Source organism: Salvelinus namaycush, chromosome 14 (assembly GCF_016432855.1).
Source record: "Salvelinus namaycush isolate Seneca chromosome 14, SaNama_1.0, whole genome shotgun sequence".
NCBI classification, from domain to species: Eukaryota; Metazoa; Chordata; class Actinopteri; order Salmoniformes; family Salmonidae; genus Salvelinus; species Salvelinus namaycush.
In genome coordinates this window covers 41,800,605-41,813,517 of record NC_052320.1, presented here as the reverse complement: position 1 = coordinate 41,813,517, position 12,913 = coordinate 41,800,605, and the positions used below count along the sequence as shown (strand labels likewise).

At 42.4% G+C, this 12,913-nt stretch overlaps 1 protein-coding gene across 1 annotated transcript in view; it reads left to right on the top strand.

Annotated features, from left to right (window-relative positions):
• The first annotated feature begins 1,113 nt into the window (after positions 1-1,113).
• Positions 1,114-12,913, top strand: part of LOC120058764 (glutamate receptor-interacting protein 2-like) — a 53,273-nt gene continuing 41,473 nt past the window's right edge. Inside the window, exons 1-3 of the mRNA XM_039007501.1 lie at positions 1,114-1,243; positions 7,977-8,060; positions 10,045-10,180. Of these exons, the coding sequence (XP_038863429.1) occupies positions 1,114-1,243; positions 7,977-8,060; positions 10,045-10,180 (350 nt within the window). The remainder of the gene's footprint in view (positions 1,244-7,976; positions 8,061-10,044; positions 10,181-12,913) is intronic.

Here is a 12,913-nt window from a genome sequence, read left to right as displayed (position 1 = left end):
GGCACTTCAGCCGGATGTGCAGTCATCCTTGCCAACACTCTGTAGTGATCCTTAGCCCCATTCTGACAATTTAAGATTTAGTAAAGCAATGGAAACTTGTATGAAAGATGTTTTCAACTTCCGATTGATATGCTCCCAACAGGGATTTATTATCAAGCTCGAAGTAGTTGAATCCCCTTTGAGATCTTTGAAGATCTTGAAGGAACTTAATAAAAATATATGTCTGGGACATTAATCCAACTACTACTCGATTATCATGAGTGCAATATGAGTCTGAAGACCAGAACCAGATGCTTTCAAAGCAAGATATATCTTGATTTAATTTGCAAATATGTTGTAATTTAACACTTTACTTAGTTTTGAGGATTATTCAGAAATATCGATGAAACCAAAGCGGTTTGGTTTTCTTCCACACAAATGACTTTCATTTCTTCTCTGCTTATGACAATTGGGCCTCATAAATTAAAGTAATTTAATTTAGACAACCGCATAGTGTTTTGGTTGGAATTACAGAAATGAACATGTTTAGATGCCTTTGCCAATCATGCACATTCATGCTGCAATTCTGAAATGCTATGTTTTGGCATGAATAAATAGCCAGTGTCTACCGCCAGCCACCTGGGGTGAAAGTTTCCATTACGTTCTGGCAGGCTGTGCCATCTCTGCAGTATTTAGCTCCTATCCATCTGTTCATGTAAAATACTCTGTCAGTGATGAAAATCACAAACAATATAACATGCATTACATTTACCTTACCTGAAATGTTTTTGTTTGCAAGCAGTTTTAATTTCACATTGTGTGTGTGTTACGAGAGAAGCAGACACTGGTGGGTTTATAAATATGCATAGATTTACGAATATGTATATCTGATCTTTCGTAGGATCAGTTTTTTTTCTCCCTATTCTCCATCTCATTTGTAGGCTTATTCAGACACACCTGAGGATGTTGGAACTCTCCAGTTAGGGTGGGGATTGTGAAGAGACCGCAGGACAGAGCTAGAAGAAACCGTTTGAGTAAAGAGAGCGATCGAAAGGAGAAAGCAAGATTTTTTTTTAAACTTTCAGTGACTAGAGAGTGAATATGGCAGACAGAGTAATATGTGGAAAGGGACGCATGGCCAACCCAAAGCTCATCACCCTGGCCTTCTCTCAGACAGAGTCCATGAGGAAAGGAGGGGGAAAGAGGAGGATGTTCTCCTTTTCACTCCATTGTCGTCTCGGGATCATCAGAAGGAGGACCAAAGGTAATGCTTACGCAACAATGTTTATGAATACTTATGATGGCAGAGCACACATTGTTTATTTTTGTTCATAAAGGCCAAACTGACTAGTTAATTGGGTTTTTATACTGCTACTGTATTGTATCTACTGCTGCAGGCTCCAGCCTGAGTTGTGTGAAAGCTGAAGTGCCTCCAATAGGAACCAGATGGCAATAACATAATAAAAACCTTTGAGTTACTTTTTTTATAAGGGATTTGCATTATCTTCGGTGAACATTTATTTCTTAGTTTAGACCATTTTAAATAAGAATCTATACCTAGAACAATACCTAGAGTTTATCTTCTCGTCTATTTTGTTTTGTCAAAATCAATTAATGGAGTCATATTTTACCTTTAGTTTACGTTTGAGCTACCTTGCAGGTGAACATCGTACTATGATTATGAATTATGACTGAGTCATGTTCACCACCACTGAGCCTGTCTTGTAGCCTAAGTCATTTCGTGATTGGTGTGTTGACTCAAGTTTCTGTCATCCCTGCTGCATTCATTTGGTAGATTTATTCGCAACTAGAGCTGATAGCCATGAATTGGCAGTATGATCAGCTGCATGTTAGAAAATGTGCCCTGCTACCTTTTGGTTGGAGAATAGCTTATAGTTTAGCTTTTACTGTACTTCCAACGTATGTGAGAGCTTATTCTTTTAGAGGTAAGTGAAAATGTCATATCTTATTTAACATGTATTACAATGGTCTTTTAGAACTATCACTAATTGGAAGTGTAAGACAATAGCACTGTTTTATATACATTTAAACAGTCAAGTATCTGTTGAATCTAGAATCGATTGCATATTGCTTTCTAGCAGAATGTGTCTAATTTTTGTGTGTAATTGATTCTCTAGTCTAAACCCAGCATTTATTCTACTTTACAGAACTACACTGAGTGGGTGTGCTTCTACTACTATACATAATTGGGTGGTAGATAGCCTAGTGGTTAGAGCGTTGGACTAGTAACTGAAAGGTTGCAAGATCGAATCCCTGAGCCGACAAGGTAAAAACCTGTCGTTCTGCCCCTGAACAAGACAGTTAACCCACTGTTCCTAGGCCGTCATTGAAAATAAGAATTTGCTCTTAACTGACTTGCCTAGTTAAATAAAGGTAAAATATAAAAAATAATGACCCTAATTGTGTGGCCTAGTATGTTCTGTTTCCCTGGGTTTTTATAAGACCAACAAACAGCTCTGCGTCTTCTGTTCCTCTTTATTCTGTAAGAAATTAATTTGTTTCGCTCTGAAACACCTGAGTGAATGGGCTATTAAGGACGAAACTCTAAGCAAATTGTCTATGCCAAAGAGTATTGGGTCCACTGGAAAGAGACTACTAATTAGGAGACATGCTACATTGGCGAGAAATACTTTTACAGTGGAGAGAACGCTTTGTTTGTAGTTGTTTGAGAAGTCAGGGAAATGCTACATAGACTCAATAAATCTATGCTTCGGGATCAAGGATGTATTTGTACTGCACGTATAGTTTACGAGCTTTAATTTGTAGTTGAGCTCATCCTCACGTCTGTGTGGACTTTGAAGCTATTGTGTGGGCTCTAGTTCATATTTTTGTCTGTTTAGAGCTTTAGTGTATCCTTTGATGTCATTTCCCTACTCTCAGACCTGACTATGACAGAAGTTCCTTTGTGTGGGATTTTCAGGCCTTATAGGGGGAAAGAATGGAGGGAGGGTGAGTCAGGAAGTGGCAAGCATGTGAGGGTGACAAATGGACAGACAGGTGGGGGGCTCAGTCAGTCAGCGGTCGTTTTAACTCCTCTGTAAGTGTGTGTCTGGGTAGAAGACAGCCAGCGCAGTGGCAGTGGGGGAAAGAGCCCTCTCACCCAGAGAAGGGAACATGAGATGTTCAACACACCACAGATTGAAAGCGAGAAACCATATTGTTAGTTTATATCCATTGCAGCCATTGTCTCATATAAAGGACAGAATTCTCTGGTTAGAAGTTGAATAAATAAGTCTCTTTTGGCTTTGTAGCGGCATGCATGTACAGTTATTGGTAGGGGTGCTCAGTGGTGTAAAGTACTGAAGTAAAATTTATTTAAAGTACTACTTAAGCCATTTTTTGGGGTATCTGTACTTTGACAACTTTACCTCTACCTTCCTAAAGAAAATATTGACTTTTTACTCCCATACATTTCCCCTGACACCAAAAAGTACTCGTTACATTTAGAATACTCAGGCATGACATGACAGGGCGGCAGGGTAGCCTAGTGGTTAGAGCGTTGGGCTAGTAACCGAAAGGTTGCAAGTTCAAATCCCCGAGCTGACAAGGTACAAATCTGTCGTTCTGCTCCTGAACAAGGCAGTTAACCCTGTTCCTAGGCCGTCATTGAAAATAAGAGTTTGTTCTTAACTGACTTGCCTAGTTAAATAAAAATAAAAAAAGGTTAAAAATGTAAGTCGCTCTGGATAAGAGCGTCTGCTAAATGACTTAAATGTAAATGTAAAATGACAGAATTATGGTCAAATTCATGCACCTATCAATATAACGCATTGTCATCCCTACTGCCTCTGATCTTGCGGACTCACAAAGCACACATACTGCGTTTGTAAATGGTCTGAGATTTTAAAAAATACAAACAAAAAAGGAAATTGTGCCATCTGGTTTCTTAATATAAGGAATTTTGATGTACAGTATTTACTTTTTTTCAAGTATGACAATTGAGTACTTTTTCCACCACTGTACTTAAGTACATTTAAAACCAGACACCTTTAGACTTTTACTCAAGTAGTATTTTACTGGGTGATTTTCACTTTTACTTTCACATTTCCCATTAAGACATGTTTACTTTGAATCAAGTTTGACAATTGAGTACCTTTTCCACCACTGGGGATGCTCTTGTATAAGCAGATAATAATCATTGTGATGAGCCTATGGAATGGGATGTGGAATTTAAGGCATGTGAGGGGAAAAGCGGCAAGCATTAGTTAGCCAGTGTATGTGTGTGGGTAGGATGACTATGGTGGGCACAGTAAGATGGCCACTACTTATGTGTCGACTAGTGTGGAAAATGTGTAACTGCTTATGGCTGCTCTTGTATGAGCTCAAAGTGACAGTGGATGTGGGGGTAACGTTAATTGTGTGCTTGACTGCACTGAGTGTGTGCGTGTGTGAGAGACAGGGTGTGTGTGCAGGGGGTGTGACCGTGTCATGTGTGGGGAGAGCGTTTGACTGCTTCATCACACCCCTCTGGCATAGAGAGGGAGGGAGAGCGACCTTCTCCGACACACTCACTGAGGCTGTGTGTAATGGTTGCTGTGTGTGTGAGCTGGTATGTGAACGAGGGGTATGATTATTCCTATGGAATAGGAAGAGCAACCATGAATACCTCAAAAGGATCCTCAGAATGGTGGGAGGAAAAGGAGAGATGGCTATTCCTTTGATGCTTTGATCATTTGGTGTCCCTGCTTTCGGGTTTGTTGTGGGAATTACTTATTTTAGCAATATATATATTCTTTTTTTTTTACCAAGTTTAAACAGTTAAAGGACATAGAAATAGACATCTATGGAACAGGATTTTTCATGCAATAAGTGAAGTCAAGATATGCTTCAAGTAGAACAGAGATATGAAGAGAAGAAAATAGCTTTTTGTCCTGCTTGTTAGCGAGGGAGACTGGGTCACGGAGGACAACGTATTCCCAGGGGCACCTCGCTGGGTCTGCTGGCCACTTACAACAGAACAGCTACTTTCCTCTCAGGTCGGATGTTTTGACAGGACTGCAGCCATGCTTTGTGGTCTGAGGAGAGAGGCGAAGAACAGCAGCATCGGTAAATCTGCCTGACACTCACTGATTGTGATGATGAATGAATGACTGTCACAGCCGTCATAGGCTATCTAGTGTGCACTGTATGTCGTATGGTTTGTAGTGCTACACCCTAGTATTGCAATAGTAAGGGGCTTAGGACTATCAATAGCACCTGTAACAGTATTTAGTTCTTAACGTGAAGAGTGTAGTGAAGTATTTCTACCTGTGATTCAATGTCTTCAGCATGGTGGTAACACACATCCCACTGGGCACACTGGTTGAATCAACATTCAATTAAATTACGTTGAACCAACCTGGAATAGATGTTGAATTGGCATCTATGCCCAGTGAGGTAGCTTGTCACATAGGTAGACTTTGTCATTAGAGGTTATTTAGTCAGCTGGAAATGTTACACTTTTTTTCCCTATATTTGTACACATTCAGATGAATTCAGATTTGTTGAATGACAGCTTTGTCAAGCACCATTTTACTCACAGTATATCTATTAATTCGCTATTAAGGCACAGACAGTAGACCTAATGCCATTTAATTAGGGCCAGACAGTACTGAATACAAGGCTGCAGTCTGAAATTGGAGCAGATATGACAAACTGCAAACTGGGTCTAGTGAAGCCCAGTTTATAAATAATGTTTTACCTCTGAAAATAGCACTGTGATTTCATAGCTATTGTCAGAGGCCCTCACATTTAACCTACATTCTGATTGGTTCTAAAGGGGATAGCATACGGTGCCCTGAATTAGATTAAGTTAATTGACTCGCCAGAAATTAATAGGGGTGACTATTTTTCTGGCACATTACTTTGCACACCACCAAGTAATGTTGTAAGTACTGTCCTGTTTGCAGATCTTAAGTGTATCGTTTTTGCAGTCCCGTACTTGATTCTTTAGCTACCACAGTAGATGAGTATTCCCTCTGCCAAAACAACATGCTCCTACTAGGAGGTTCGTGCCCTGCCATACCCAGTTATGATGTTGTTCAGTTCAAGGGTGCTTTTTGTTTTGGCTGCTGAATTAAGCCAATTAATGAAGTAATGTATTTGGCCCATGATTGGCCCGTCAGGATCACTAATGATGTTTTTCTTAACTGGTACAGCTGTATGTATGGTATAGTTGCATTCAGTCACATGGGGCGTATGGGGCCTTTGTAACCCAGAGCAAACGTTGCCTTTTGACTACAATGATGGCTGCTTGGACTGTCAGGCCCCTCATGAAGCTTTGGGACCACGCACACTGCTGCCTGTCACAGTGTGTCTTTGGTGATTCAGACTGTGTGTGTGTGTGTGCGTGCGTGGCCACCGTGCACTTATGCCCTAAGGTTGTTGAACAGGATATTTGTGCAAGGAAGTGTACATTATCGTTGTATGCATATTCCTGCATGCCCTTGAGTTTTCTTTTTGTCAACTCTCATTAAGTTTCATTTTTATATTATGTCTGCATATTTTCCACAGTTAAGATGTGGCTTATCAACCTCCATGATTCTATGATATGGAGACATTCCTTCTCCTCGTCTCTTTCCTTCAAATGCACTGATCTGAAAATGTAGGAAAGGTGAAAGACCAGTACCAACTAACTGTTTTCACCCGTTCTTTTACATCTGTGCAAATGAAAGAAAGGTGACTAAGCTATTTTAGGCTATTGAGATACACTCCATGTTATTTTGTCTTTGGGCAAATTAGTCCTTTTTGACCAAAGGCTGGCCCCATTTGAATATTGATGATGTGAATTTAGTTAAGGGTCATGTGATATTATGCACGAGGGATGATTAGTTGCGATACAAAAGTGGATGAATGTTTAATTGAGTGTAGACAACACAGAACAGAAATATCACCTACACACGTCATCATGACAATCCCGCCTAAAGCTGATTAACAGGATGTCACGAGGCTAAATTAGCACTTTGTTTTTCATCACCAATAGTGTTACATGTAACATTGTACTGTATAGCTCAGCAAGTGAGTGGAAAAGCTGAGCTGCGTTCAATCAATAGTAAGAGTAGTGCTTATGTCAGAATATTTGGAGCATACAGTGTATGAAGTCTACCTGTCAGTGCAGCAGCCGAAATAGATGGACCTCTCATAGGCACTAGCTTTCCTCAAATGTTTTTTTAAACAACTTTGGCCTAGCTTTTCCCTTAAGTGTGTAATATGATGTTTAAGTCATTTGGTTGACAAGTTCATCCTCGGTGGACAGAAATGCTGACATGCCCATGCTGTATCCAGATTCAAATGGCAAGGCAGGGCAGGGTCACTGCAAATCTGGGCCTGGTGCTGTGTCAGAAATGGCTCCCACTGTCAAAAGAGGATCCCAGAGGAACAGAGAACATTTCCTGGTTTCCTCTGTAGCAGCTGACTGTATTCTCCACATGCCTGAACAGTCCTTGAACCACAGCATGTTCCCTCAAGAGCATTTCCCAGCTCTAATGTATACTGTATGCATCATCTTGGTGCAGACATCATGTTTCACTGCGGGTAGAAGATGCCCGTGGACACATCGCACAATCAGCTCCTCCAAATCTAAATCTTAACCATTAGGGTGAACAAGGCAACATTATCTTCGTCTATTGGGACAAGTTCATACTACTCACACTAAAACTAGCTGTCTTGATCTCTTTACCCCTCCCGCTGTTACCATGGAAACAGCAGCATGACCTTCCGGGTCTCTGAGATTGACCCGCCAGTGTTCTTTGAGTTAGTTAGCTAAGTGCCTGTTAGAGGAGTTCCTTCCTGTTGTGCCTCTTTCTAATGTTCACACTCCATCTAATAGGGATCAAAGGGTTAAACAAGGCCCAGGCAGCTGTCAGTGTGTGGACAGGGGATGTGATGGTGTCAGATTCCCCTCTCCTCTAAGGAACAGCATGCACACATTCCTCACATACTATAGTAGTTTTCCAAACGTCCAGATTATTCACCAAATGTCCCTTTCATTATTCCAGACGATGGGCCATACTCTAAGGGCAGCAAGGACTCTGGAGGGACCGACCATGCCCTTACCTCCAGGAGACGCAGTATTAATAAAGGTACAGTGTGATTACACCTTACTGTAACTTTCAGTCGTTTTCTACATTCTACAGTATCTTCTATGGTACCATGTCCACTGTCTTCAGCCTTTCCCCATGATGGACAGCTATCCACGAGAGTCGTGCTTTTCACTGGGATTGTTCGATTGCACATGTTCCATCACGTCTGCGCTACATTGGTTGATAGATGTGGTACTGTAGTGCTTAGATACGGTTGAGAAAATGCCTATGTAGCATGCCTGTCGTTGGAGACTAAAGGAATCCTCTCCCTCCGTGGACTTCGTTTAGCATCTAACAGCACAATGTGTCCACAGCCAGACAGAATGGAACCAAGCACATACACTATATATATATACAAAAGAATGTTGACACCCCTTCAAATTTGTGGATTCAGACATTTCAGCCACACCCATTGCTGACAGGTGTATAAAATCGAGCACACAGCCATGCATTCTCCACACACAAACATTGGCAGTAGAAAGGCCTTACTGAAGAGCTCAGTGACTTTCAACGTGCCACCGTCATAGGATGCCACCTTTCCAACAAGTCAGTTCATCACATTTCTGCCCTGCTAGAGCTGCCCCGTTTGACTATAAGTGCTGTTATTGTGAAGTGAAAACATCTAGGAGCAACAACTGCTCAGCCACGAAGTGGTAGGCCACACAAGCTCACAGAATGTGACCGCTGAGTGCTGAGGCGCGTACCGCGGTAAATTGTCTGTCCTCGGGTTGCAACACTCACTACCGAGTTCCAATCTGCCTCTGGAAACAACATCAGCACTAGAACTGTTCATCGGGAGCTTCATGAAATGGGTTTCCGTGGCCGAGCAGCCGCACACAAGCCTTAGATGTCCATGCGCAATGCCAAGCGTCGGCTGGAGTGGTGAAAGCTCGCCTCCATTGGACTCAGTGGAGCAGTGGAAAAGTATTCTCTGGAGTGATGAATCACGCTTCACCATCCAATGGACAAATCTGGGTTTGGCGGATGCCAGGAGAACGCTACCTGTCACAATGCATAGTGGCAACTTTAAAGTTTGGTGGAGGAGTAATGGTCTGGGGCTGTTTTTCATGGTTCGGGCTAGGCACCTTAGTTACAGATAAGGGAAATCTTAACGCTACATCATACAATTACATTTTAGATGATTCTGTGCTTCCAACTTTGTGGCAACAGTTTGGGGAAGGACCTTTCCTGTTTCAGCATGAAAATCCCCTGTGCACAAAGTGTGGTCCATACAGAAATTGTTTGTCGAGATCAGTATGGAAGAACTTGACTGGCCTGCACAGAGCCCTGACCTCAACCCCATCGAACACCTTTGGGATGAATTGGAACGCCGACTGAGAGCCAGGCCTAATCGCCAAACATTAGTGCCTGACTTCACTAATGCTCTTGTGGCTGAATGTAAGCAAGTCCCCGCAGCAATGTTCCAACATCTGGTGGAAAGCCTTCCCAGAAGAGGCTGTTATAGCAGCAAAGGGGAACAACTCCATATTAATGTCCATGGTTTTGGAATGAGATGATCGACAAGCGGGTGTACACATTCTTTTTTTCATGTAGTGTAACCTACAACGTCTAAACGCACTACGGCTAGCTAGCCATCAGTTAGGGTCAACCCCAATTTGAACTCAATTCTGTTCAGGAAATGAATAAATATAATTTAGGCATCTAGAAAATTGCCCTTTTGTGTCAAGATTTACATTTTCAATTCATCCACTGAATTCCACCCAATTACGTTGAATGTACTGCGTTAATATGGAGCTGACCCCATCCATGTCATCATCACCAAAGAGGCGAGAGGGAGGGAAAGAGATGGAGAGATAGAAAAGGCAGCGAAAGAGAGTTAGTCAGATTGAGCGAGAGAGGCAGAATGATAGAGGCAGAGATAATCAATCCGTGTTTGTAGCAGCTCAGACAAACAGTCTCAGTGTCCCAGATGGATGCTGACTCTGTGACACTGTTCCTCCTGTCCGTTTCTGTGTGTCTATAGAGGACTACTGGGGCATGACCACGTTGGACCTGATAAAAAGGGAGGGCAGCAGCCTGGGCCTCACCATCTCCGGGGGGTCCGATAAGGACGGCAAGCCCAGAGTGTCAAACCTGCGGCCAGGTGGGCTAGCTGCCAGGTGAGATCTTGGCTAGGATGACACATCTGTAACCAGGCAGCCGCAGCGAGGTGTCTGTATGTGTTACCCGCCACCCACACATGTCGTCTGTAATGTACCATCTCGCCCTAACCTAGGTATTATAGACACTGCAGTAAATCAGCTCTTTACTGGGTCATGTTCAGCCTGGAACTGATATTACACCAGGACACAGTCTATGAGAGAGTCTCTTATGTTAATAAACAAGATAAATATGGATGTTCCCAATTACTCACGAATCACACAAAACTAAATGAAATGACGTTTTACTACAGTGAATGAATTTGTATTAAGTTTATGTAGGGAACATTTTCAAGCAACTACCTGCTTTATTTAATTGCCTCTATCCGCTTGGTATTCATAATCTTTTACGCTGCTTCTACTCTCTGTTTATCATATATGCATAGTCACTTTAACTATACATTCATGTACATACTACCTCAATTGGCCCGACCAACCATCAGTGCCCCCGCACATTGGCTAACCAGGCTACCTGCATTGTGTCCGCCACCCACCACCCACCAACCCCTCTTTTACGCTACTGCAACATCTGTTCATCGTATATGCATAGTCACTTTAACCGTATCTACTTGTACATACTACCTCAATCAGCCCGACTAACCGGTGCCTGTATGCAGCCTCGCTACTGTATATAGCCTCGCTACTGTTATTTTTCACTGTTGTTTCTATTTCTTTACTTACCTATTGTTCACCTAATACCTTTTTTGCACTGTTGGTTAGAGCCTGTAAGTAAGCATTTCACTGTAAGGTCTACACCTGTTGTATTCGGTACACGTGACAAATAAACTTTGATTTGATGTAATGTTTCTATTTTGGAGTGTGGAGCGATGTTATTTCAGTACAGATAGGAACAAATTAAATGAACTGAATGTTAATTGGACTATGTCAGCCACGAGAGCAAAACCCAGTGGAAAGCACTCACGCTTCAGTGACTAAGTGTCATGTGACTGCTAGCCTCTAATGACACACACACATGAAATACTTGGAATATAATATTCTTTCTGCCACCACCGAGGTATCTCAGTGTAGAATGTGATCGGACGACTAGACATGACAATCATAATATTGCTGAACAGCTTCTCACCATTATAACCTTTACAACATTGGCCTCTTTGCTGGTCTGTAGGTCTCGTATACAGTAAACCCTGAGTGTACAATACATTAGGAACACCTGCTCTTTCCATGACATAGACTGACCAGGTGAATCCAGTTGAAATCTATGTTCCCTTATTGATGTCACTTAAATCCACTTCAATCAGTGTAGATGAAGGATTTTTAATTGAGACATGGTTTGTGTATATGTGCCATTCATAAAGTGAACGGGCAAGACAAAATATTTACAGTTCATTCGGGAGTATTCAGACCCCTTGACCTTTTCCACATATTGCTACGTTAGACTTTTTCTAAAATTGATAAAATTGTTTTTCTCATCAATTTACACACAATACCCCGTAATGACAAATACAGGTTTAGACATTTTTGCTAATTTCTTAAAAATAAAAACATAAATAACTTATTTACATAAGTATTCAAACGCTTTGCTATGAGACTCGAAATTGAACTCAGGTGCATCCTGATTCCATTGATCATCCTTGAGATGTTTCTACAACTTGGTTGGACTGCACCTGTGGTAAATTCTATTGATTGGACATGATTTGGAAAGGCACACACCTGTCTATATAAAGGTACCACAGTTGACAGTGCATCTCAGAGCAAAAGCCATGAGGTCAAAGAAATTGTCCGTTGAGGTCAGAGACAGGATTGTGTCGAGGCAAAGATCTTGGGAAGGGTACCAAAACATGTCTGCAGCATTGAAGGTCCCGAAGAACACAGTGGCCTCCATCATTCTTATGGAAGAAGTTTGGAACCACCAAGACTGTACCTAGAGCTGGCCGCCCGGCCAAACTGAGCAACCGGGGACAAGGGCCTTGGTCAGGGAGGTTACCAAGAACCCGATGGTCACTCTGACAGAGCTCCAGAGTTCTTCTGTGGAGATGGGAAAACCTTCCAGAAGGACAACCATCTCTGCAGCACTCCACCAATCAGGCCTTTATGGTAGAGTGGCCAGATGAAAGCCAGTCCTTAGCAAAAGACACATGACAGCCTGCTTGGAGTATGCCAAATGGCACCTAAAGACTCTCAGACCATGAGAAACAAGATTCTCTGGTCTGATGAAACCAAGATTGAACTCTTTGGCCTGAATGCCAAGCGTCACGTCTGGAGGAAACCTGGCACCATCCCTACGTGGTGGTGGCAGCATCATGCTGTGGGGATGTTTTTCAGCAGCAGGGACAGGGAGAATAGTCGTTATCGAGGGAAAGATGAACGAAGCAAAGTACAGAGTGATCCTTGATGAAAACCTTCTACAGAGCACTCAGGAATTCAGACTGGGGCGAAGGTTCACCTTCCAACAGGACAACGACCCTAAGCACACAGCCAAGACAATGCAGGAGTGGTTTCGGGACAAATCTCAATGTCCTCGAGTGGCCCAGCCAGAGCCCGGACTTGAACCCAATTGAACATCTCTGGAGAGAACTGAAAATAACTGTGCAGCAACGCTCTCCACCCAACCTGACAGAGCTTGAGAGGATCTGCAAAGAAGAATGGAAAAACTACCGAAATACAGGTGTGCCAAGCTTGTAGCGTCATACCCAAGAAGACTCGAGGCTGTAATCACTCCCAAAGGCGCTTCAG